Here is a 26,365-nt window from a genome sequence, read left to right as displayed (position 1 = left end):
TTTTTTCTATCCTACTTTCAAATCTAAATATTTAATTAAAAAACTTAACCTTAGTATAAAAGTGAGGTAAGGTTCAATATATTTTCTAATTTTACAAAATTTTTAGTGACAATACTTATGCTTTATTACAAGAGTGATGTCAAGTAAAATGTTAGAAAATTGTACCTACTCTAGAAAATTCTACCTCTGTCGAAATTTTAATTCACATCACGTTTATACTAAGGGTTTAACTTCTGGTTACCACTAAGCTTAACATAAATAGTCATCTAGTATTATTCAATAAGATGATAAGAACGATACGACTTGGTGATCAGAGCGATTGGACGGTTTCCAAGAGGCACTGGTTCAAATTTCTTTAATCTTTGGGTAGTGGAAATGTGTAATATCTTCCTACAGAGATGCTAACTACATAAATAAATTGCGTATGATAATTTTCGGCGAAAAATATTTCGCTTCCTCGAGTGGGGGTCGAACCCACAACAGTCGAGTTACAGTTACACCCTTGTGCCGCTACGCCACGGCCTATTATTTGCATATAATTATAAAAATATATTTGCATAATTACATTTACTTATATTTTATACAAAAAGTATTCAGTAAGTAAGAATAAGTAATGGATTAATAAACTTTATGCTTACACATATATACCGGATAGGTACATAATCGGGTTAAGATATTTATACCTACTCTAAAAGAAGAGAAGGAACACAACAAAAAATAGTAGGTAATTTATGATAAATTAAATTCCTAAGTAAATTATTAAAGAAAGTAAGGTAAAAAAGTATTTGGTATGTTTCATATGTACATTTATACTTTTTTTAATTAATTAGATTAATACTATATGGCTTCGGCCAATACCAAGGCAGTTTAATAACTACTGGACTTGAATAGACGTGTCTCATTCTGGTTAGCTCAAAGTTAAATTGAAATATAAAGTAAAAATTAAAGTAAATAATCAGTTAATAATGACAAATAATTCAAATCATTCGCAAAGTTACAATGCCCAAGACAAATCCCTGGTAATATAAACTGTTCGTTTTGATGTTTGTGCAAGTTGCAGTGTCAGTGTTATGATTTTCATTTCTGAATCTCGTTATACATACATCATAAGTAACGTATATATTTAAAGGTGAAAGAGGCCAACGATGATGCTATCGACTTGGATGACGTGCTCCCAAAAATTGGTGAATTTGGAATATACCAAAAGTTTTTACTTTGGTTTGTTTGCTTGCCCGCGTGCCTGCCTTGCGGTTTCTGTGCCTTCAATCAGCTTTTCATGAGTGACACACCTGATCACTGGTGTCGAGTACCTGAGCTACAAAATATATCGCAATTAAATCGGAAAATTCTATCTATTCCCCGTAAGGTAGAGCCTTTTTTATTTCTAAGTTTACTCATGTATATTCTTTAAAGCAAATTGTTTTTTTATTTATTTATTTTTTTCAATAAATTTTTAGGCTCATGACAATACAACTTTTGAAAAATGTTTACGATATTCCGTTAACTGGACAGCAATATTAAATTCAGACAAACCCATTGATGCAAATGAAAGTTGGCCTGTGGAACCTTGCCTCGACGGGTACGAGTACGATAGAACGGAGGTTATTTCGTCTATTGTAATTGATGTAAGTTTCATTTTCATTATACATAGGGTACTCCGCTGTGGCTTATGTTTTATTGAAACATTTTTATTTGTTTCTTATTTTGCAGTTCGATTTAGTTTGTGAATACGATGTATATCCTACACTTGGCTTGGTAGCTTTAAACGTTGGCGGGCCAGTAGGAGTTTACTCTTTTGGACTTCTCAATGATCGCATAGGGCGTAAAAAATCATTTTTCGCCTGTTTGTCAACCTTGCTCCTAGGTAGTATGATGACTGCTTACGCACATGAATATTGGTTTTGGGTATTAGCAAGAGTCATCGTTGGATTGACTATTCCAGCAGTTTATCAAATTCCTTTTATAATTTGTAAGTATTTCAAAATAAAAGTGTTAAATGATAAATGTTTATAAAAGTAAAATTATTTTAATCGATTGACATATGTTTTAGCATTGGAATTAGCAGGCCCTAATTATAGGTCTTTTGTAACCGTAATGACATGCATATTTTACACTCTGGGATTAATTTTACTATCATGTGTAACATACGTATTACGAGACTGGAGATCCCTAGCATTAGCTACGTCTGTACCATTTTTCTTTTACTATCTCTATTGGTTTATCCTACCAGAGTCACCAAGATGGTTATTAATGAGAGAAAGATTAGAAGAAGCTAATAACATTTTAAAAACAATAGCTAGAGTTAATGGCAAAGAATTACCTGAAGAGTACACAAGAAAACTTCAAAAACAAGTATTGGAACAGAAAGAACACGGCGTGAAGGAGGCAAAATCTGTAAGCGTGTTTGCCTTGTGCAGAACTCCAAATATGAGACTCAAAACATTTTTAATCACATTGAATTGGTGTGCATCTGAGATGGTCTACGTAGGATTAAGTTATTACGGGCCTGCCATCGGAAGTAATCAGTATATGAGCTTTTTCTTATCATCAGCTGTAGAAATACCCAGTTACCTTGTGTGTTGGTTTTTAATGGACAGAGTTGGACGTCGTTGGCCACTTTGTTTGTCTATGGTTATAAGTGGTATATTTTGCATCGTGACTGTTCTTTTACCAGCAGGTAATTGACATATAAATACTGCGTATTAGATCAGATAATTTATAATAGAAATATATTACAAGTATACAATAATGTTTTAGACGCTGAAACTGAGACGTTGATTCTATATCTAATATCAAAATGTTTTATATCGGCTTCCTTTTTGATTATTTATCCCTACGCGGGTGAACTTTACCCGACGGAGCTTCGAGGGATAGGCATTGGAACTTCAGCATACATTGGCGGGCTTGGATTAATAATTATACCATTCATAAACTATTTGGTAAATAATAACAATTTTGACCATTATATACTTAATTTATTTCGACCTATGAAACTAGATCATGTTATTATTATTATAATAATGTTGTTTAAACTCTAACTGTTCTAATTTTTAAAAAAATAGGTGTGTTTAATAATATCGATACACTTTTATAAAATTTCAATTCAATAGTAAATATTTGCTGCCTAAAGAATTTTCATAGAAATCCTTCTAAAAAAGACTCACGTAGGTACTTAATACAGCTATTACAAAATTAGTAGGTATCACTTTTTTAATATATAATTTCTAGGGTACTAGCAACCTAGTGTTGCCGTTAGTACTTATGGGGGCTGTGTCAGTTGTTGGAGGCCTGACAGCCCTGCGCTTACCCGAAACATTACATTGTCCACTGCCACAAACAGCCGAAGAAGGAGAAGAATTTGGCAAAGATTGGACATACAAAGACTGCCTCGCGTGCGGTGGACCAAGGTAACACACTACCTATTAAGCATATTAGATAGTAGATCCTACCAGTAACTAATGATATATAATAATTTTTCCACAAAATAATTACTCTATATTATCATTTCCTATAAATTATAAAAATAATGTATAGAAAATAATAATGCAGAATTTCCCAATAAGCCCATTTGTGTAGTTAATAAGACTTCTTAAAAAATAACACAACAAAACACTATCTGGATTTTGTAATAAATTAGCAAATTATTTTTATTGCTTTGATGTCCAAAGCCACTACCACTTTTAATTAACATTTTTTTTGTTTTTGTCAATATGGCAACACCCCCGCTAATCCGGTAGATTTTAAGAAACCATAAAAGTATCTGCGTAATGTAATACGAAGGCTTAGTTAATATGTATTTGTTATAGGACCATCATGTCCGAGGCCGATTCCTATGAAAATTTGGACCATCTTGAACTAACACAAGCGCCCTCCGTAGAAGATATTCTACCAAATATGCAGCCTATACGGCGAAACTCGATGCGTAAATTAGTCCGTCAAGCGAGCATATTAGAAACGCAACGCGACACGGACGGAAGCTTGAAAATGACCTATTGGTTCTAATTAATACAAAAAATATTTATCATATAGTTTTTAAGATATGATTTAGTAATTTAAATTGATTCCAATATAAGATGTACATATTTTTTGTTGGTAAATGTAAAGTTTATTTATCGTTGTACTATAGAAGTTAGAATAAAACTTATTGTGCGTTATATAATTTATTTAACAATTATTACATTTAATAGAAAATATATTTTTTTCTAAATCTATTTAACAGTACATAGTTATATATATTTGAGAGTCACAATTTAATATACACGGACAGCAAACCTGCGGACCTCTATTTGATCTACACTTGGTACTTGCGCTTAACTTAATCTTATACAATATGATATTGTTACAAGCCTATTTATAAAAGCATAATTATATCACATTCATTGTATTTACACAGTACTTTTTTCAGCTTCACGTAGCAGGTTAGGCAGAGGGAACCTGGGAACCTAGTGTAAAGAAACTCCATTCCCCATTAAAACGCTTCAAGCTTTGCGTGCTCAATGGAAGAAATGAAAATATTAATACTGCCCTGCGCCACGACGGCCTATATACTACACAATACATATACACTACAAATAAACATTAAACTAAGAGGCGTGAAGTTTTGCCGTCCATGGACCTATTAAAGTCCAAATAAAATAAATTCAACATTCATCAGCACTTTGCAACTTTTAATACTTCATTCAAGTCATTTTAAAATGTTATCTTATTAATTAGTGATAGTCAATGATGAAATAAAAATATCAAAGTGCTTAGTCAGAAATTCATGAGTTTTACGTGCCACGCGTACTTTTGCCCGCGCCACTTTTGCTTTGATTTTACCAAAAACTACGATGTTAACCTGAATTATTTAAAAAAAAGTTAAAATAAAACCTATATAACTGCATGGAATGTGTAGATATTACCAATGAACACAATTTTTATATAAACGAATGCCCATTACTATATTTTTAAAAAATGGATTTAATATTTTAAATACGCGACTTCTAAAAATAACATCTCACATTAATAGATTATACATCACATTGTCATTAAGTTTAGGATATCAAAATAATAATCACTAATTATTAAATAAGTGTCATTAAGTTTAAAATAGAATAGTCATCAAATTTGGCGAGACTTGGGGTTATCTGTTTGCATAAAAAAAATAAGGAAAGTAGATAAATTTCAAATTAAAAAAAAAGTAGTTTCAAGTTTAATAAAGATTTGTGAACTCAAAGAGAAGAATCTGAAGTGAAACTAAACATGAATTGATGATTGATTGATGAGTGAAAGAATAAATCATAATTTGGCGGTGTTATATATATTTTAACTTTGAGTTAAAATATATATAACACCGCCAAATTAAATAGGTACGCCCACACTATGATCTGTCGGCAACAGTGGAGGGCAATATCTGCGCGATGTAGCGCGACCGGATGCGGTCGGACTGCTCGCGGGGTGTCTCGCGCGCGTCTCCCGCGTCCACCTCCTCCTCAGAGTTGGACGCGTCCGCGTGTTCTAGAAGGTTCGCCGTCTCATCGGTGCCCGCGACCGGCCTGCAATACGATTGTATCATTGATAGTGCACAGACCAAACTGTTTCATTTGAAGAAACGTATAACCCAATAAAATAAATGTAACGTTATCCATCATCGTTACAAAAAATCACGAAAACTCTTAGATTCACAATTTACACATCATTCTAAGGTAAGTAGAATAAATCTAGCGTCATAATACTAGTTGTCGGCTTTCTGCTCAGATGAAAAATATCCCTAGTAGAGAAATATATGACGATACTCAACACCGCGTTGTGTTTGCCAGAAACAGGAAATGAATAGAATTAACTATTCAACGTGAGCATCGAATCCACAACCATCTACATCGAATCGAATCTACAGGCAGACGTTGTCTCACCTTTGTGCATTTATCATTTCACTTAACTAACTAATTATCGTCTAGTTTAAATATATGTTATTTTTTATATAATTACTTAAAAACATAAATAATATATAGAAATAAATATAAAAAACAACATACTTCTTTAACGCCTCCCTCTTGCTGGTAGATAGATTGAGGACACCGTTGTTAGCAGAGTCCAGGATATAAATTAGAACTGCCGCTATCAGTGACACTATAATCAGAGTAATTTCACGCTGTATTCACTGTCTTCACGCTGTATCCCGTACAATACAGCAGGATAAGAAGAAAAACCAGAAGGAACCTAGTGTTATAACTTATTAGACACTCACTTCCCCACGTACGTGTTAAGTGACGAAACTCAACGCTGCGCTTTATTTATTTACTAGAGAGGAAATTAAAAAAAAACTCATTTCCCCGCGTAGGAATCGAATCAACGACTGATGCGTTTACCGTCAGACCAAATTATCAAAGTGATATCTTTATTATTAACAAAATAATAGGTCATTACACAACAAGAACACGTTCAACCAACAACGTCTTCAGTTTCAGAATATAAGAATCGATAACAAACAATTTAAATAGCCAAAGTAATAAGGTCATATGTAATATTAACGGGTAGGTTCTTAAGCTGTCTGACAATGTCTTGTATTAGAAATAAAACATTTTTTCCAATAATAATAAACTAATAAAACGTTTCTTACCAAATAGACATCCAAGGAAGAACATTTCTAACATTAAGTAACCATATTTGTCAACGATCATGCCGGCGAAGATGATAACTGTCGCTAATCCTAGGTTTTGTACTGCTTGACATCTGAAATAGGCAGGTGCTGTATTAGTAGTAATTGTGCACGTAATGTACATATATGTATGTACATGCATATGGTATGATGGGCAGAGGTAACTTAGTATTAAGACAACACATTCCACACTGTCTGACCCACTATTGTGACATTGGGGGTTGAGTGTTCTCTTCATACCAAAGCAAGAAAATATATTCATTAATTTGAGTGGAATCGAACCCATTACCGTTACTTCACGCTGTGCTGCCGCACCATAACGGTCTCAATAATTTAATTAAAAAGTAAAAACGTAATGTGTATGTAATTAAATCAAAATAAATGCATGTCTCCGTAGTTTCAAAGTAGACAAAGCAAGATATAGTATTTAAGTAGAAAAAATATTACTTTTACCTTTAGTATATTGGAAAACTACGTCACACAGTTTAGGTAGATTAGTTGTAAGTTGTATTATCTGCCTGAACTATGAGGAAATCGAAAACAAATCATTTAACACTTTGTTAAATGTCAAGTCGAAGCCATCAAATTATATAATTATATTAGTACAAAAAAAATATATAGTATATTTTTTATAATTGATATGATTAAGCGCTTTGAAACCAAAAAGAGTCCACAACCCTTAGAAAAGTCAGGCGTTAGGGCCTCAAATGTGCGACTTTAAGAGCGACGATTGTAAATCCTAATAAAAAAGGACTAACATGCCATAAGCTGTGCCCAGTTGGTTTTCCGGAACGATCATAGCAACAAGCGGCCACAGACCACTCGCCAGCAACGAATACGATATGCCCAGTGATATCTAAAACAAATGAAACATTTATAATTTAAATATTGATATGAATGAATCATATTTCATTGTTATCAAATAATATATTGCAAACGTCTATAATACAACAACTGTTTTAATGTAATTCAGATGTTTTATATTATGTTTAATGGCCTCATTTAAATAAATGAATATCTATGCAAATTTTTTAATTTACTTTACCCAATTCACATGTCATTTATTTTAATCAGCTTACAGTTACAATTTTTACTGTAATGTAAATTAATAAATTTATACTAAATGAAGTGTAAATATTATAAAAATATAATATTTAAAAACAAATTTGTATATCTATATATATAAAAGGACTTGTCCTCACTGACTGAGGTAAGACGCACACACAGCCGTAACCGCTGATGGTAGAAACGTGAAATTTGGACAGATGTTTACTTTCGTAATCTGGACATCCACTAAGGGATTTTGAAAAATTTTAACCCTAAAGGGGTGAAACTAAAATCGGCACCGATTTTTATAAAATTTGAAATTTAGATCTTTAAAAGTATTTAATTGAACACGTGTTTCATCGTTTTCTAGAATTCTCCCCCTAAAGGTGCAAATAAGGGGTTGAAAGTTTGTATAGATTTTTTTTTAAATCGGCACCAAGTTTTATAAAATTTGAAATTCAGACTCTTAAAAGTATTTAATTGAACACATGTTTCATAATTTTCTAGAATTTTTCCCCTAAGGGTGCAAATAAGGGGTTGAAAGTTTGTATGGAAAAATCTTTAAAACGTCACCGATTATATAAAATTCGAAATTTAGACTCTTAAAAATATTTAATTGAACATGTGATTCATGGTTTACTAGAATTCACCCCCTAAGGGTGCAAATAAGGGATGGAAAGTTTGTATGGATTTTTTTTTAAATCGCCACCGATTTTATATAAAATTTGAAATTTAGACTCTTAATAATATTTCATTGAAAACATGTTTCGTGGTTTATTAGAATTCACCCCTAATTAAGCAAGCGAAGCTGCGCGCGTCATACCGCTAGTTATGTTATAATTATTGGATCATATTTAAGATATTTATATAGATATATTAATTGTACAAAAAATTTTTTTTAGCTTTACGCTGTATTCCACACGCAGCAGGATAGGCAAAGGGAACTTAGCGTTACGATACATGTGTCGTAGTGTTACGATACGTGTGATACGATACAGTGTAAAAGTTGTCTCACAAATGTAAACAACTGTGACCAGGACGTAGGAGGGGTCAAAAAAATTATTAAATGCGTGTGACGTCATTTATTGACAGGCCCATATATATACTCACCACACCAACATATGGATTGACAAAAGTGAATGCGAGCAGGAAGTGAGATCCAATAGTAGTGACTATACTCAGTATAACCCAAGTTACATTTCTTCCTGTCTTATCTATGAGTATACCAAAGAATGGACTTAATGCAGCCGATAACAAATATACCATAGAGTTGACTGTGTTTGCATCTTGTGGTACAAAATCAAATTTCCTTTCGAAGAACAATCTAAAACGTAAATGTATCTGGTTATCATCAATCATCATTAACACTCTGTCTATTATAAAATTTATATGTAATATATAAATTTTGAAAGAAGTCTGTAATATGTAGTAAATTTTATACACAAAATATTTTTAAAAAAGTAAGTAATAATCATTTGAAATATTAACTTACAAAATTTAAGATATGCACAGCATATGACAGTACATGCGACGGTTTTGGGTAGGAATCCCTCGCCTTCCCGACTCGCGGGAATGATGAATGAATTATTTTTATTTTCTCATTCTAGTTAGTAATAGAATGAGGAAGAGTTAGAGACAAAGCATGATTTCAACATCATTCAACACGCAATAACTCAGAAATTCGGAAAGCATTGAACGGAGTGTCTTAACACTAAATTCTATCCTGCTATGGGAATGGATCCCATGTAACCTGAAAAATATATTATACTAGCGACTCCCGCGCGGCTTTGCCCGATTATTCGCCCGAATATAAAGAAATTATACAAAATCTTTACATAAATTGTAGCCTATGTGATATTCTGATGTAGAAGGTATATTACTGTATTTTCATCTAAATCTATTCAGTAGTTTTTATGTGAAAGTGGAAGGAGCATCCATTGTCATTTATAATATTAGTAGGATATATAACCAATCACGAATAATATGAGCCAAAAAATCATACTAAAATACTTACTTTCCTAGAGCAATAAAGGGGAAAATGGCTAAATAATATGCCACACAAATTATTGTAACAAGCCAAAACACAGGTTTAAAATGTAGAACGTCCAAAAGGTGGAATGGTTCATCTTTTGCTTGCTCCTCCTGCCTTCCCAATATCCTCTCAGCTCTATGGTCCATCCATCCCAGTATCACACCACACAAAAGTGATCCCAAGCAAGTCATTGAAGCTGCAAGTTATTGAAAATATTATTCTTTAACTGAATTAAAAAAGGTTCTTGGTTGGAAGTTTGGTTGGAAAGTTATGCTACAGCATAAAGCTAAACAGAATTTTAAGACCTTTTCAATATACATTGAATATATTCATTTTTGGGTAAGCAGAGGCAGCCTAGTGTCAAGAACACAATTATTATGTTTGCAGTCAGATACTTTGCCAGTGAACCACAATGGTCTCAAATATAAGATAAACCAAAGCCATTATCTGATTATAATAACATATAATATAACTGCTAAAATAACACTAAGACTTCTGTGATGCCAAAACTACATTAACTTTAACCATAAACATGATCACATGATCACAATGTCTTGAATTTGGGCAGGCAGAAAACAAAGAGTTTCCACACTAGGTTGTCTCTGCCTGCCCAAAACAGCAATATGAACCAAAAATAATTACCAACCTATAAACAAAGCTACACCAAGTCTCTCATATCCTCCATAAAAATTAGCCACCCATCTGTAGATAGGTTCCATCACCCAGAAGTTAACTGTACTACCAAATCTGGAGAAGGATAACTGAAGTCCAAAGACCATGTTCAGCTCCTTGCCTTTAAACCACAACACCACATAGTTATTTACAGCTACTTGCAATGATTCACCTCCAATACTAAAAAAGAATACACACATTTTAAATATTGAACTGTTTTTTTATAAATTTAAATTTTATAAATTTAACTGTTATTTTATTTCATTTTTGTTACTGAACTTACCCAAATATAAATCTGCCCAGAAACATTAGCCAATATGCATTAATGTACACTCCAAAGGCGAAAATAACTGCACCAATAAACACAATGGTCATGTATATAATTGTTCCCAACCTTACTCCAAAACATCTAAAGGAAATCAAAATTATTAAACTTTTTACATCATAGTGGCATAAATCAGAGGTGCCCAAATAATTGCAATGATGGAATGGAAACACAAGGAATGATTATGGATTAGATACCCACTATGAGGAATATTCCAATTACAATCACTTACTTAGTTTTTTAAGGCTAACAATTATTTGAAGTAAGAAAATCTAAGTTTAGTAAATAAAGTTTATCAAGAATACTGAATATCTATATTACTTATATCTTATTTTTTTCCCAAGACAAAATTGGAAAATTTTAGATCATAGTTATCATAACATACATATTTTATAATTATGTGATTATTATTTTTAATATAAAATTATATATTATATTACAAAGTTGATTACATTGTTTGTGGCCATTGTGGCAAAAATGGGGATTAGGGTTAACTGACCTAGAGTGCCTTGCTACATGCAAGAGACAGAATGAAGAATAAAATAGATAGCACTTACCTATCAATAAGATAACCACCAATAAAACATAATATTACATTTGGCCATGAGTATATGGAATATAGTAATGCAAATTGTGATGTATTTAAGTGTGAATCATCTTTAAAGTTATCAGCTAATGCTCCAGGTGTATCATAACAAAAATATGATCCTGAAAAATATTAGTAATATAAGCACAATAATTATGTAAGTTAATATTATTAAGTGTATTCTATTGAGCGAGTGTCCTATTCCAGTTAACAGTAACAGTTTAGGAATTTTATTACCACTGAAATAAAAGTATCTATACCCTATTAATGAAGGCATGAGATAAAAGTGAAACAAATAAAAAATTTTTATTTTATATGTCACAATTGATGGAGCTTAATATAGTATATTAAGTATAAAAAAATATGTATGGATTTATATAAGGCTATAAGTATTATTATTGGATTATGTCTATAGAACTCTTATTAGTTAATAATAATTATGATTTAAATTTATCAATTTCATTCATAATTAAATTTATTTATTAGTTCTTTACTATCATATTAGAAAAAAATATCTGCATAAAAAGTGGGCTTAATGCAAAAAAGCATTCTCTACCAGCCAACCTTGTCGTGTGGGATATAGTTGTGTAGATGTCCTCAATCTAATTTAATAAAATAGATGGATTTGCAAACAAAAACAAACAAAATTTTATAAAATTTTAAATGAAAAGAAACAAATATAATAATGAAAGATAAAGTATTTTTCATATTTAAATATGCAAACCAGCCAGGAACATTGTAAAAATCAAATCCCATTTTAGGGTATCATAAATAGTATTTATTAAATACTATTAATTATTTTCTGTATATAATTTTTAAATACTTGACTTGTAAAAACACCTAAAAGCCAACTTGTTCTCAAACTTGAGACACATTTTTATAATATAAAAATAAACCACTATAATAAATTGTAGAGCACAAGTACTGCAGACATTGTACATTAAAATGTGATATTTTGCCATCGTCAGATTATATCCACCATTTTTAATTTCAGTTAGCCTGTTCAATACATTTATAGTACTATTGTGATTCCATTGTTCCTTTTATTGTTTTTATTAAGTTTCTTATTTTGTTAAGTTGTAATCTGATGATTTTGTTTTTCTTATATTGATTTTTTTATATTTTAAAAATGTGTCTCAAGTTTGAGAAGTAGGCTTTTGGGTGTGGACCTGGACCAAATTAAATAGAAATTAAAAAGTTACATAAGTTTTAGAAACAGTATTTCTTTGTTTACATTTTGTTTCACACCAAAATGAATATAAGGTATAAACAATATTTATAAAAAGAAAATAAAGAGGGAGCAAAAGAGTTGGAAGTCACATAATAAATATAATAATAAGTTTTCATGTATATTTAAACAAATGGTTCTATGAGCATATACTCACCAAAACAAAGAAAACACATTAATATCAGTGCTACAAATCTGTGCACTCTGTGTGCTGGATGGCACATAGATGTAGGCATCTCCTGACTAATTCTCGAATTTCCACTGGTTTCTGGGTTCTCCATTGTGCTATTTTAAATGTAAAAAACAATACTAGACGTTACAACGAGACGTTTTATGTATGTGTACACTGATTGGTATAATTTTAATAAATAATTTATCATGTCATTAAATATTTTTTTATAATATTTAAAAATACAAAATAAACTACTTACACAAAGAAACAATTTGCTATTTATTTTGTTTTTTTCTTGAAATACTAACAGCATTTATAAACAAATGTAATGAAAAGTTTTACAACAATGTTTTTTACAACAGTTAAGGTTTTGAAAATATAATAATCATATTTTTTTCTCGTTCCTAATGAACATCAACAAAGTTAGTATTAGTAAGTATATGATAAAATACACAATGAAAATGAATGCAATGCAAGAAGCCTTATCCACAAGGATATATATATATATATATATGTCTGATTGGTGGATAAGCTAGTATATACTTATATACTAGCTTATCCACCAATCAGACATCACATTAGTGTTGACCACAGATTAACTTTTATTTGTTATGAATGTCAAATTACATAGATAAATAATTAAGATAAATCATAAGATCATAAGTCCTCGAGTAAATCTTTTTAAAAAAGAAAAAGGATAAGCTACAAAAGCATTACGAATATTTTTGAAAAGAAATTAGCTACGAATACACCAAAACAACACGTAAAATATTCAAGATCTTGAAAGTTTTTTCTTAAAATATATTTTTATAAACACTTAATCATTTTACTTAACTAGACTACTTGTTTATTATTTAGTTAAGTATTTAATATGATATTCATCTTCTTAAAATAATTTACTATTAATGAGTAAACATAAGGAACTTGAAATTTGTATGTTTCGGATACTACCGAACTTTATCAGATTAGCAGACTGTTGACAACTAGACAATAGACTTTAGGCAGTTGGCACGTCAGTCACTATCTGTCACGTCGGACATGTCACGTATCAGTACCACATACTAAATAGAATAGAAGTTCAATGACATCAAAGCTTTTTTAATGTCGGCTTAAATAAAACTAAAATTTATGCAATAGTGATATTTATAATTACCATGAACAATTTACGAAAGATATTAATATGTGTTGGAGCAGCGTGGATGATAACAGCGGTTCTTGGACATTCCCATTCACATTCCCATGGAGAAGAACCTCCATCTTTCAAATACAGCAAAGCTGCCAATGAAAAGCAAAATGTTAAAGAAGAAATTGGGCAACCTGATTCTAATTATGACTTGTATGTAAAAGCTCTTGGGTCCACTGTTATTATAAGTATTATACCGTTTTTCATACTCTTCTTCGTTCCCATTGATGGCACTGTGGAAAAACAACCACTTTTAAAAGTATTGTTGTCATTTGCTTCTGGTGGACTTCTTGGTGATGCATTTTTACATTTAATTCCACATGCACTTGTACCTTCTCATGGAGCAGAAGGTCACAGTCATAGCCATAGCCATTCTCATAGTGAAGAACACCATGAACCCCATGATATGACTGTTGGTTTAGGAGTACTTGGAGGTATCATCACATTTCTTGTTGTAGAAAAAACTGTGCGATTATTTAGTGGTGGACATGGTCATTCTCATGGGACTGATAAAAAGAAACATGATGACAAATCTAAGAAATCGAATAAACATAAGAAGGAAGAAATAAAAATAGCTGGATACCTAAACCTTGCAGCAGATTTCACACATAACTTCACTGATGGATTAGCAATAGGAGCTTCCTATATTGCTGGGCAGAACATTGGCTTAATAACAACTATTACTATTTTATTACATGAAATCCCACATGAAATAGGAGATTTTGCTATTTTAGTGCAATCAGGTTGTTCTCGCAAAAAAGCTATGATGCTTCAACTGTTAACAGCGTTTGGGGCTATATCTGGAACTATTATATCAATATATTTACAAGGTTCCGGAGATGGAGTGGTTTCAAATTTTATTTTACCTTTCACAGCTGGTGGGTTCATTTATATTGCAACTGTTTCTGTTATCCCTGAGCTTTTAGAGGGATCAAATAATACATTTTCACAGTCTATTAAGGAGATACTTGCACTACTGGCTGGTGTATATATGATGGTGATTATAGCACAATATGAATAAATCTTTTATATATTCAATATTTTTTTCTTTAAAATTGTAAATAATATTTTTAAGTTCTTTATTAGTGGCTGATTAAAACATCACAATCTTTATAAAATTGTTTCCTTATAGTATAGTACCAAGATATGCATGGATGTACAATGTATCCTAAATTATCAAATGTTAAATTATTTTTCCCTCCAAAGTTATTAAAAATAAAACCTAACAAAGTAAATCCTAATAACAAGTATAAATAAGAAAGAACTGGACACAAAAAGTCAGTCAACGGAAAACTGGACATCTTTGGAGGAGGCCTTCACCTGTACAGGGGTTCTTGCATATTACAAAAAATCAAATCATATATACATACAAAAATAAAATATACACATAAATAAACAAAGAATAAATAAGTAAATTAATAAAGTTAAGTAAATAAAAATAACAAATAGTATTATATAAATTAGTAAAATAGTAATAAATAGATAAATAAACAAACGGTTATGTATAATAAATGCATAAAAAAAAAATAATAAAAACTAACAATATATTTACTAACTACAATACTAACACTAAACTTAAAACTTGTACTTTTATTTTATAAATGTAACTACTAACTAAAGATGCGAGGAATAAAAGGCTTTTTTATTTTTTTTTTTTTAAATTATTTTTGGAAAAATTACATATATTTTTTAAGAGTGGATGAACTTATAGTTTTGAGTTGCTGATATCAAATTAATAAATTTATGAATATAGTATTTTGTTACAAAATGAGAATTTCCTTACCCTACTAGTTAATTTACAAAATTCTGTCAAAATTAAATATACATAATTGTCACCATAGAAGTTTTTATTTTTTTGATTAGTTTATAATTCCATATTTTGATTTTTCCATTATTGAAAAGCATTTATATGCTGGCAATTTAATATCGTGAAGAGATTAGTTATTACTTCATTTAATTAATAATCTATTATCAATTATCTATAACATCTATTATCAAGCCATATAATGTAATTAAATTATTGTTGTATTTTTTTTATATAAATTATAAACTGTGGGGTCAAAATAAAACAATTTTAGAAATTATATTATTTATTGTACAGTTTACTTCTTCTTAGACACACCAACAGTTCTTCCACGGCGGCCAGTAGTCTTGGTGTGTTGACCACGCACTCTAAGACCCCAGTAGTGACGCATACCTCTATGAGCACGGATCTTCTTCAACCTTTCCAAATCTTCACGGAGTTTAGAATCCAAGTTAGAAGATGTTAGCTGGCTGTATTTACCATCAACAATATCCTTTTGTCTGTTAAGGAACCAGTCTGGAATTTTATATTGCCTGGGGTTTGACATGATGGTAATAATTTTCTCTACCTGTAATTTATAAATTAATACAATAAATAAATGTATAATAGAATGTTTAACACTATTCTTGATGTTAAATATAGTAATTGTATTTACATTGGAAGTTGAAACTTCAAATTGATTTTGACTTGGACTACTAATTAATCAGTATTATATTTCTAATGCAATAAAATGATATCTACATATAAGTATTATGTTATTTTTTAATTAATCAAAAATATATAAAGAGAAATCTAGACTTACCTCTTCTTCAGTGCATTCTCCAGCACGTTTGTCTAAATCAATGTCAGCTTTTTTCAATACGATATTGGAATATCTTCGACCAACACCTTTAATAGCAGTCATGGCAAACATAACTTTTCGTTTGCCATCAATGTTCGTATTCATAATACGAAGAATATGTTGAAATTTGTCGGGGATTACGAGCGACTGAAACAAAAACACTTTGTTATTCTTGACAAAATATACACTCCTAAATCACATAAATTAACATTACAATAAGGAACTTCATTAATCTCAAAATAAATTTAAGAGATTTCTTAATAATTCTTAGATTTAAGTACCATTTTGATAAATTCTATCGGCTCAACGTTCCGAAAGAACCGCCGTCAACATGAAAAAGAAACATCAAACAAGATAACAGATACAAAACCATACTAAAATATTACCATAGACAAAAAAAATATATTTCTACAAACAGGCAAAGATCTTAATTTGACAAAAGAGCAAAAATCGACCATGAATGTGAAACTATACATTTTTACGTACATTTTTTTAATAGAAAGAAAATTTACAATTAGTAACTTGATAATTCATTACTTTCAAATACTTATATGGTGCTTGCTTGCTTGCCCAACTGCTTGTTTCCATTGGCTTTTCTTTAAAAAAAAATTTAGACCGAATAGTAAAAGGATACCACATATAGCGAGAAAACGTAAAAGAAGATAATGTAGACCTTTAAAAACCTAGTAAAATCTTTGTGTTGAAAACTCATAAGAGAAATTTATAAATATTTCTCTTTTTTTTTGCCAATCACATGTTTGGGCATGTTTCATATGTTAATAGGTCCAAAAGTTTTGTGTAACATATAAATACTCTGTAATACAAAGGACAAAATTTGTTTTGTAACTATTTAAAATACAAAAAATACTAGGTTCGAACTAGGTTTTAACAAAAAATCAGATGATGATGATATCAGATTATAATCCGTCCCACAAAAACTTCCAAAAAGGAACTTCTGATTTTGTTCTTTAGTACTTGCTTTTGGGTGTGTTTAATTTTTTTTTCTCTCATTTTGCGCCACTACATTGCTTAAAATAATGCCAGTACCCGAGTTAATAATGAATAAAGATACATTCCCCTGACGCCACACTTGCAGCTCGCGGAAATAAACAATAAAGTTAAATACACTTGCTGAGTTAACTATTTTGAAGAAAACATTAAACTGATAAGTTTTGTTATTTAAATAATATTTTGTTTAAAAACTGTAGAGTCTAAGGCTCGCCGCACTCACACAATATTAACAACCGGCTGCGTATACACAATATTATTGACAATACGTACTTTATTGCAAGGAACATATACTAGCTTTATTGACAGTATTATTGTACGTGTTTGGCCAGGCATAGCGTTTTTTAAATCTACAAAGCATGTTATGATGAAGGGACTTTTGCTCACTGATCAATCGGCACAATGGAAAATCATATTTATTGACCTAAATTCTACAAAGAATATTTTAAAACTTATACATAAATAAAATATAATAGTATTAAGCATATTTTATGATATTGTCTTATTATTCTGATAAAATCCAATTTAAGCTATATACTAAAGAAGAGTAAGATCAATATTGATAAAATATACAGCACGGTGCCAGATTTAATAAATAATTGTTAAAAATAAAACATTTAAAGCTTGCCAGTATTAAACCTAACTTCAATATTTTATTTAAATCTTAAACTTATGCTCTAAGTTTTCAAGAAAGTTATAAATATCTATGGTCATTTTATGAAATTTGTGAGTGTCGGTCGTCGTGTGCCGGTTAGTAATTTTTGTTCGGTTATTAGAAATCAAGATATTAAGTTGAGCCAGAATACAGTGTAACAAAATGTTGACCGGGACGACGTTAACGCTCATACAAATATTAGAAAAAACTATATCTCCAGGTAAGTAAACGCTTTTTTTAATTCTATGAGCATGGCGCTTCTTTATTGTCAACTGACTTTTACAGTACGTAGCACATATGATTATCACTTATAGGAAATTGAACAAAGATTGCAACACGAGGAGGCCTTTACGAGTCAATTAAAGCTTATCAATAACTAACATTAATGTTTTCTTGCCTTTTAAAAAATTAACTTAAAGATATTAACGTAACATGTTAAGAACCATTCATGTAAAGAAGTTTCTAGTATGATTTATTAGTTTTCGGTCATTACTTTTAATTCTTTTTAAATACTTGTTGACAATATTATTTTATTTACAGAAAATCACCATAATTGGAACTTTTGGAAATAAAAAAATAACCTAAACATGTGTTCCTTAATTTCATTAGTAATATTATGTTATTTTTTCGTAGATCAAAATGAATTGGAAGCAGCAGAAAAATATCTTGATCATGCAGCTGCTACAAATTTTACAACTTTTATCAAGATGCTCTCAGACGTACTGGTGCAAGGGGGCAACAGTCAAGTGGCACGAATGGCAGCCGGGCTTCAATTAAAAAATCACCTCACTTCCAAAGATCCCACATTGAAACTACAATATCAACAGAGATGGCTTGCATTACCTGAAGATATAAGACTCTATATAAAAAAAAATGTAATTACACTTTTTTAATGTTCACTATTAATTATTATTCTTATATTATAAATACAAGTTCATAATGCTATTATTTGTCTTATAATTTCCATTGAATATAGGCATTATTATAATTTATTATTTTTGATAATAGATTCTATCCTACTAATATAATGCTGTTCTTTAGATTTTAACCACAATAGGAACAGAAAGTGGTAGACCCAGTTCAGCAGCCCAGTGTGTAGCTTATGTAGCTGTGGCGGAACTTGCAGAAGGACAATGGAATGATTTAATACCTATTCTTGTTGAAAATGTTGTCAATTCTCATTCAACTGAATTAAAGAGGGAAGCAAGCTTAGAGGCTATTGGTAATTATATTATTTTAAAAACATCCATACAAATGAATGTTTATTAATGTATTTAATTTAATTACTATTTTCAAAAAGAAATATGAAATTGCTCTTATTTGCATCTATTATGTGCAATATAATAAAGTAATGTGCAAAAAATATTCTATTATTTTATTCTTTCCTAGGTTATATTTGTCAAGAGATAGATGCTGAAGTACTAACAGAACAAAGTAATCGTATATTGACTGCTATCATTCATGGCATGAGATCAACGGAGCCAAGTATCTATGTAAGGCTTGCAGCGACACAAGCTCTACTCAACTCACTTGAGTTTACAAAAGCTAACTTTGATAAGGAAAATGAGAGAAACTTTATAATGGAGGTTGTATGTGAAGCGACACAATCTAGTGACATGAGAATAAGTGTAGCAGCTCTTCAATGCTTAGTAAGTAATAATTTATTTTTTAAATTTGTATTTGTAATGACCGTAATTTTGATGGTCTTGAGTACAATTCCCATTCCAAGAAATGAAATATTTTCATTTTCTCAAGCTGTTGATCAGACAAAATGTGGCATTGGGTTCTGCCATTCCATAGGCACTCTCTACCTACCTGACCCACCCTGCTTTATATGTGTACATCATGTGACACTTTTTGTAATAAAATGAGGGACCTGCTACTAATTACTTCCATGTTATAACATTATCATGTTAAGGACAATATCCATACATTGATAGCTAAAGTTTCAGCCAATCAATAAAACATTTATTTTGTAGCAATATTGTCACATGAAATTTTGTATATATATATTTTTTATTTATGAGCCCATTGAAATAACATATACACTAAATTTTAATGGAAGTCAAAATAAAATAGTGCCGACTCCAGGAACTAGGATTAGTAAACAGATAAATAGACAAAACCAGGATTAGTGTAAATAAATAGATGAATAAACAAACAAAAGTAAAAAACCTTGTTTGGGTCACATTTATTAATACACCCAATTATGGATTTTTCTTATATCTTCCATGTACATATAGTATGATGAGTTGCAGTTATATTATATGTATAGATAAATGTTTTATAACATGTCTATAAAATATATTACTGAAAAATACTGAGATCATTAGGCATGTGGAATAACATAGATTAAATTACACAATAAAACGTCATAAAAGAAAAATATTAGTTGTCCAACTTCATAACTGACTGAAAGTTATTAATTTCTATAAACATTACTTGAAAGAACAAGTTGTAATGTACCCATTTTACAAACCAATACTACATGTGCAATAAGAGTGTATTTATTCTTTTTATAAAAGCTAAAGCTCTAAAAACAAACCAAAAATATGAGTCAACAGCCAAATTCAATAAATATAAAATGAATTAAATATATAATACTTATTTTATATAAATAAAGGTTAAATTACTGCACATGAAATATCTAAGTTCTGGTACATTATTGATTCCTTTTTCTTTCATACTGTATCTACACATATCAGGGTAGGCAGAGGGAACCTCACAACCTAGTATTAAGACACACGTCTTTCACATTCCAATTAAAACACTTGTGTTCTCCACTTTCCACCACATTTTCGAGACATTGTGTGTTGAGTGGCGGAACTCAATGCCGCGCTTTGCCTCTTTAGCGCGAGAACCCACGACTATCACGTTAACGCCCCTTCACTACAGCTGCTTTCATACCTTAATTTATTAATAAATTTTATACTTTTGTAAAAATTCTAGGTTAAAATATTATCATTATATTACCAATATATGGAACCATATATGGGACAAGCTCTGTTTCCTATTACTTTAGAAGCAATGAAATCTGATGTAGATGAAATTTCACTTCAAGGAATTGAATTCTGGTCAAATGTAAGTGATGAAGAAATAGATTTGGCTATTGAGATGGCGGAGGCAACTGAAGCAGGTAATCTTTTTTTAAATGATTCCATTAAATGTCCTGCAACCAAGATTGAAAGATAATTTTTTTTAATATTTTTAATTTATCTCAAAGGCCGGCCACCAGCTAGGACATCAAGATTCTATGCCAGAGGAGCACTACAATACATAGCTCCAGTACTAATGCAGAAACTAACTAAACAAGACGATTCAGATGATGAACTTGAATGGAACCCTTCAAAAGCTGCTTCAGTATGTTTGATGCTTTTATCAAATTGCTGTGAAGATGAGATTGTTCCTCATGTTTTACCATTTATTCGTGCCAATATTAAAAGTGAAAACTGGAGGTTTAGAGAAGCAGCTCTCATGGCTTTCGGTTCTATTTTGGGTGGTTTAGAAACAACTACATTAGTACCGTTAGTTGAAGAGGCAATGCCCACTCTTATACAAGCTATGTATGATTCAAGCGTAGCTGTAAGAGACACTGCTGCCTGGACATTTGGTAGAATATGTGAAATTGTACCAGAGGCCGCTATTAATGAGACATATCTTCAACCTCTGTTAGAGTCTTTAATGAATGGACTCAAAGCTGAGCCGCGTGTCGCTGCAAATGTATGCTGGGCCTTCACTGGCCTTGCTGAAGCCGCATATGAAACCGCCGACTGTGGAGATTCAGAGCAGCCAAAAACTTATTGCATGTCAACATATTTTGATTACATTGTTCAATGTTTGCTAGAGACGACAGACCGTCAAGATGCTGCTCAACATAACTTAAGATCGGCCGCCTATGAGGCACTCATGGAAATGGTAAAAAATTCACCTACAGATTGCTATGTTACAGTGCAGAAAACTACAATGGTTATCTTAGAAAGGCTACAACAAGTGTTACAAATGGAGAGTATTATATCGAGCCAGGCAGATAGGTCTCAGTTCAATGACCTGCAGAGTCTGCTCTGTGCCACTCTACAATCTGTCCTAAGAAAGGTGACGCCCCAAGACGCTCCCCAAATTTCTGATGCAATTATGACGGCACTTCTGACAATGTTCGCCGGTAATGCGGGTAAAGCTGGTGGAGTTCAGGAGGATGCACTGATGGCGGTGTCTACACTCGTCGAAGTTCTCGGAGATGGCTTCCTCAAATATATGGACGCGTTCAAGCAGTACCTCTATGTAGGCCTTAAAAATCACCAGGAGTACCAAGTTTGTATAGCAGCAGTCGGAGTCACAGGTGATATCTGCCGTGCTCTGAAGAGTAAAGTAAGTAATATTGTTGTCTTTTTTTTCTAATTTAATTGTATCAAGTAATGAAGGCGAAAGTAATTTTGGACATTGTTTTAATTTTTAGGTGCTGCCATATTGTGATGAAATAATATTACTTCTATTAGAGAATCTAGGCGATCCTTCCATTCATCGTGCAGTTAAACCACAAATTTTATCTGTATTTGGCGATATTGCACTAAGTATCGGACCAGATTTTAAAAAGTATTTCGATGTAGTTATGGCAATGTTGCAGCAGGTAAATTTCTAACATAGATTTGTTTCTTTTTTTATGAAGTCAACATTTTATTTAAATGAAATGGTATAATATTGTCTATTTGTAACAGGCTAGCAACGCTCAGGTAGATCGAAATGATTACGATATGGTGGAATACTTAGGTGAATTACGTGAAAGTGTGTTAGAAGCTTACACAGGAATAATTCAGGGTCTCAAAGGTGCTGGTGGCGAGGTAATGCTTTCGTTTATAAATTTTTTAACATTGTCATTTTGTTTAAAGTTAATGTATACAAATTACATTTCATATGGTTTAAGCTATTCAGAGTTATAGATTGCATTAAATTTATTTATTTTTTCTTTTCATAGCTTTATTCTGTATCCTACATAAAGCGAGGTGGGCAGAGTTAAACTGGTGTTAATACATTTCTTACTTTACTTTTAATGACTTAATTTACTTTTAATTAATTTTTGAAACATTGTGCGTTGTGTAACAACTCAATGTTATGCTTTTTCCTCACTCTTATAACATTATATTGTTATAAGAGTGAGGAAAATAAAAATAAGCTATTCCTCCGAGCGGATCGAACCCTCAAAAAGTTAAATGATGCCACGTACGTATTCGGTCAGGTGCAGTCGGACGTGGCGCTGGTGGAGCCGCATGTGGGTGCGATAGTGGGCTTCATGACGCTGGTCGCCGCTGAGCCGGAGCGCACGGACGGGCACATGTCGGTGGTGGCGGGGCTGGCGGGCGACCTGTGCACGGTGTTCGGGCTGCGCGTGCTGCCGCTGCTGGAGACGCGCCCGCTGCTAGATCTGCTGCAGGCTGCGCGCCTGTCGCGCACGCCGCGCACCAAGACTCTCGCAAATTGGGCCACCAAGGAGATACGCAAGCTCAAGCAGCAGCCCCTCGCTAGCTGGTGAGACACACACACCCACACGTACACACGCTCACACATGAAGAGTACTTTAAGTTATTCTTTTTATTTATTTTTATCTATTACTGTCAGAACATAATCAATTTATTTAATAATTGCAATAATTTACTTAAAATCTATGTGGACAAAGTTACATCAACAAGGATCTTTTATTGTCATAGGTATCTGATTTTAATAGAAAGTGGATATTTAAATAACGAACTATTTTCGAAATCTAATGTTTCACTGAAATATTGACATTTTCCTTTTTACTTTAATGTATATGTTTTCTTCAATAAATATAATATGTTATTTCCTCAGATTTGAAACATCGTGGAACAACAGTGATGTAACGAAGTTTCAGACAACTTACTGCTGGTAAACTCAAACATACTATTGGGAGGTCATATCATGTCATTATTTGTAAGTCGTTAGGTGCATTTATTTTTTGGGCCTTAGAAGACGCTTTTTATTTTAACTTAAAAAACTTCAATAAACTTGCTCTCTGGTATAGGGCCCGTTTTCACTAGACATAGTGTTATCTTGTAATCGTATATGTATGTTCCTTGACCGCATCGAAGCTTAAGATCTAACAACATTGTAGTTAATAAAAAGAGGAGCACTTATCTATTTCGAATTTAATGATTATTTTTATAATCTATATTTGGTAGCATTATAGAAGAACTGAACTGATCGCCGAGTGCTAAGCGCGGAGCTCCTCTTGTGTCCTCATTAAATTGGAAATAGATTGTATTTATTATTTCGCTCAATACAGTAGTCGATTGTGACCGTTTGGAGTCACTCGTTGTTAGAACTTGGGCGGTGATATGTGGCTTTAGATATTTAATCGAATAAGTATATATTTGCATTATTTGTACCGGCGGGGGGCCATGCACCTAGCGCTACTCGTGTAATGCCTCACCATCTTTCCATATTCTAAATAAAAAGTCGAAGCATTTTCCTATTCGGTATTATAGATACAGACAGTGGCTGTGGTATCTTTACTTATGAGATGCGAAAGAGTTGCATGAAAGACGACGTATGTTATTATAGGCATGCACATATGCAAGGGATTGTGAATTTTTTATAAATTATTATTGTTTTGTAAGATATTTGAAAGGCATCGTGAATGGTGATGTATGAGTGGTGACGTATGTGTGCGCGGTCGAGTGTTTTGTGTAACTTAGGACATGTATCAACCCTCGCGAAGGATTGGTATTAATGTATAAGAGTCCATTGAAGTTGCGAGCGGGACCGAGGGACGCCATATTGGTGCCTGGTGCTTTTATTCATCATAATAACAACACGGTTGCTGAAATAATTATATACCAAATATTTTGATATTTTTTTAATAATTACATATCCATTTTTGACTCTATTAGTACATTCTGTATGAAATACTCAGTGTTGGATCAAACGTACCTTTATACTCTTATTAATTTTGTGATGAATAAAAAACAATTTGCCTTTGGTCTCAGTCTCTTGTTTGTACATATGTAATTAACAGCTCTTTGTTTTCATTTACATCGTTTTTTATTGGCGAAGTATTGGCCAAACTAAAGCACTGACATAAAGTTGTAAAAATAATAATTAATTGTGCTTCCACCGTCTCAACGTTATCTTATAAAGAATTATGTCCGAATCTCAAATTAATAAGTAATGTTATTTATCTATAATCAGGGAAATTCTTTATCTTTTAACATTTTATTATTTGTTTTATTAATTCAAGAAATATTTTATTATAATCGTTTTTTATATATTTCGGTTGTTTAAATTTCACACGTCAGTGCCTTGAAGCATTCGAAGTTTTAATCGAATTAGTAATTTCTTATCGCAATAAGATCGCGTCGATGTGAAACATGCGCGCGATTCCACTTGCAACGGATACTGAGCTAAGCATTTCCAGTAATAGTAGTTGCAACACAAACGGACTGTAAGAGCTTGAGCAGAGCAGCGTGTAAAACAAATTGTTTAATTTAATTCGTATTTTGAGTGTTTGCTAGTCTGTGGGCATCACTGACAGGGATGATGTTTGCGCGAATTATGCAAGATTTTTAGCGGATGAGTGTTTTGTATTGAGCTCGTGTAGGTTGTGTCGTATACGTACGTACGTACCAATCGATTGTTCTTCGTTAGTCTGTTATATTGTGTACTTATATTAAGGATGATAGGAGAATATGTGTGAGGACTAGTGCCATGCCATGAAAGGTTCTGCATTAGAATCGTAGGCATTGAGTCGATGAATACCACCCACTTTTCCTGCGCGAAACAAATATTATTTAAAAGAAAATTATTTTGTTACATCTTTTTGTTTCTTTTGTTTTGCCCATGAATACTATCTGTAAACCGTTCTACGATATTAAAAGCAAATTGAAATAAAACTTACGACTTTTATTGATAACACACCTTATTCTGTAATTATATCACAAATTATGCGATAAGTCATATCGTTCAGTGGCATTTAACAATTAGACTAATTATTCAATTATATTCTACTCCTCCGAAAAGATTTTTTTTGAACAATTTAACAAAGAAATACTAATATTAGCTGTATTACATATGAAACGTTACAGTATGCTTGCTTATATATTTAATGCATATTTGACGATCCAACAAATAATACTTATAATTTGCAGTGATTATTGTTGCCCTGAGGTC

The 26,365-nt window shown here is 31.8% G+C and overlaps 5 protein-coding genes across 7 annotated transcripts; 3 read left to right on the top strand and 2 right to left on the bottom strand.

The window, feature by feature from the left end:
- Positions 1-862: 862 nt before the first annotated feature.
- On the top strand, positions 863-4,152 carry CarT (Carcinine transporter). Its single transcript, XM_085207759.1, has 8 exons — positions 863-1,019; positions 1,130-1,366; positions 1,458-1,625; positions 1,711-1,969; positions 2,051-2,677; positions 2,758-2,939; positions 3,229-3,407; positions 3,807-4,152. The coding sequence occupies exons 1-8, from the start codon at positions 966-968 to the stop codon at positions 4,000-4,002; spliced, it is 1,902 nt and encodes a 633-aa protein (XP_085063885.1). The 5' UTR covers positions 863-965; the 3' UTR covers positions 4,003-4,152.
- Positions 4,148-13,161, bottom strand: LOC146541364 (lysosomal dipeptide transporter MFSD1-like). The gene is made up of 11 exons (XM_085207770.1): positions 12,959-13,161; positions 12,685-12,812; positions 11,271-11,421; positions 10,672-10,797; positions 10,363-10,568; positions 9,699-9,912; positions 8,795-9,008; positions 7,396-7,493; positions 6,599-6,711; positions 6,015-6,108; positions 4,148-5,534 (listed from the first exon to the last, which is right to left on the bottom strand). Exons 2-11 carry the CDS (start codon positions 12,806-12,808, stop codon positions 5,360-5,362), a joined length of 1,515 nt encoding a protein of 504 aa, XP_085063896.1. The 5' UTR covers positions 12,809-12,812; positions 12,959-13,161; the 3' UTR covers positions 4,148-5,359.
- A 552-nt stretch (positions 13,162-13,713) lies between these two features.
- Catsup (zinc transporter catecholamines up) lies at positions 13,714-14,920 on the top strand. Its single transcript, XM_085207735.1, has one exon. The coding sequence runs from the start codon at positions 13,854-13,856 to the stop codon at positions 14,901-14,903; it is 1,050 nt and encodes a 349-aa protein (XP_085063861.1). The 5' UTR covers positions 13,714-13,853; the 3' UTR covers positions 14,904-14,920.
- Positions 14,921-15,954: 1,034 nt separating this feature from the next.
- RpS18 (ribosomal protein S18) lies at positions 15,955-16,947 on the bottom strand. Its single transcript, XM_085207747.1, has 3 exons — positions 16,809-16,947; positions 16,489-16,674; positions 15,955-16,254 (listed from the first exon to the last, which is right to left on the bottom strand). Exons 1-3 carry the CDS (start codon positions 16,809-16,811, stop codon positions 15,985-15,987), a joined length of 459 nt encoding a protein of 152 aa, XP_085063873.1. The 5' UTR covers positions 16,812-16,947; the 3' UTR covers positions 15,955-15,984.
- Positions 16,948-18,242: 1,295 nt separating this feature from the next.
- Positions 18,243-26,088, top strand: Fs(2)Ket (Importin subunit beta Fs(2)Ket). 3 transcript variants are annotated; one of them, XM_085207630.1, is made up of 10 exons: positions 18,243-18,410; positions 18,824-19,065; positions 19,232-19,412; positions 19,580-19,839; positions 21,140-21,326; positions 21,414-22,555; positions 22,644-22,814; positions 22,903-23,025; positions 23,427-23,710; positions 24,029-26,088. In XM_085207630.1, coding segments are annotated over exons 1-10 (2,649 nt in total). In that variant the 5' UTR covers positions 18,243-18,352; the 3' UTR covers positions 24,030-26,088. The 3 variants fall into 3 exon arrangements, with proteins under 3 accessions (XP_085063756.1, XP_085063748.1, XP_085063738.1); XM_085207622.1 differs by having other exon boundaries at positions 23,421-23,710; XM_085207612.1 differs by lacking the exon at positions 24,029-26,088 and having other exon boundaries at positions 23,421-23,714.
- The last annotated feature ends 277 nt before the right edge of the window (positions 26,089-26,365 follow it).

The sequence above is a fragment of the Heliconius melpomene genome, chromosome 1 (assembly GCF_056956725.1).
Source record: "Heliconius melpomene rosina isolate 202511_hmr_F chromosome 1, ASM5695672v1, whole genome shotgun sequence".
Classification (NCBI taxonomy): Eukaryota; Metazoa; Arthropoda; class Insecta; order Lepidoptera; family Nymphalidae; genus Heliconius; species Heliconius melpomene.
The sequence above is the reverse complement of the archived record's forward strand: the minus strand, read 5'-3'. Positions and strand labels throughout refer to the sequence as shown.

Excerpts from the sequence above, each read along its gene's own strand:
- CarT (XM_085207759.1), top strand. The coding sequence starts at position 966 with ATGACAAATAATTCAAATCATTCGCAAAGTTACAATGCCCAAGACAAA. Across the intron at positions 1,626-1,710 it reads TTTCGTCTATTGTAATTGAT|TTCGATTTAGTTTGTGAATA; the intron begins GTAAGTTTCATT and ends CTTATTTTGCAG. Across the intron at positions 1,970-2,050 it reads TCAAATTCCTTTTATAATTT|CATTGGAATTAGCAGGCCCT; the intron begins GTAAGTATTTCA and ends CATATGTTTTAG.
- LOC146541364 (XM_085207770.1), bottom strand. The coding sequence starts at position 12,808 with ATGGAGAACCCAGAAACCAGTGGAAATTCGAGAATTAGTCAGGAGATG. Across the intron at positions 10,569-10,671 it reads CTGGGCAGATTTATATTTGG|TATTGGAGGTGAATCATTGC; the intron begins GTAAGTTCAGTA and ends ATTCTTTTTTAG. Across the intron at positions 7,494-8,794 it reads TCAATCCATATGTTGGTGTG|ATATCACTGGGCATATCGTA; the intron begins GTGAGTATATAT and ends CATTTGTTTTAG.
- Catsup (XM_085207735.1), top strand. The coding sequence starts at position 13,854 with ATGAACAATTTACGAAAGATATTAATATGTGTTGGAGCAGCGTGGATG.
- RpS18 (XM_085207747.1), bottom strand. Across the intron at positions 16,255-16,488 it reads GAGAATGCACTGAAGAAGAG|GTAGAGAAAATTATTACCAT; the intron begins GTAAGTCTAGAT and ends TATAAATTACAG.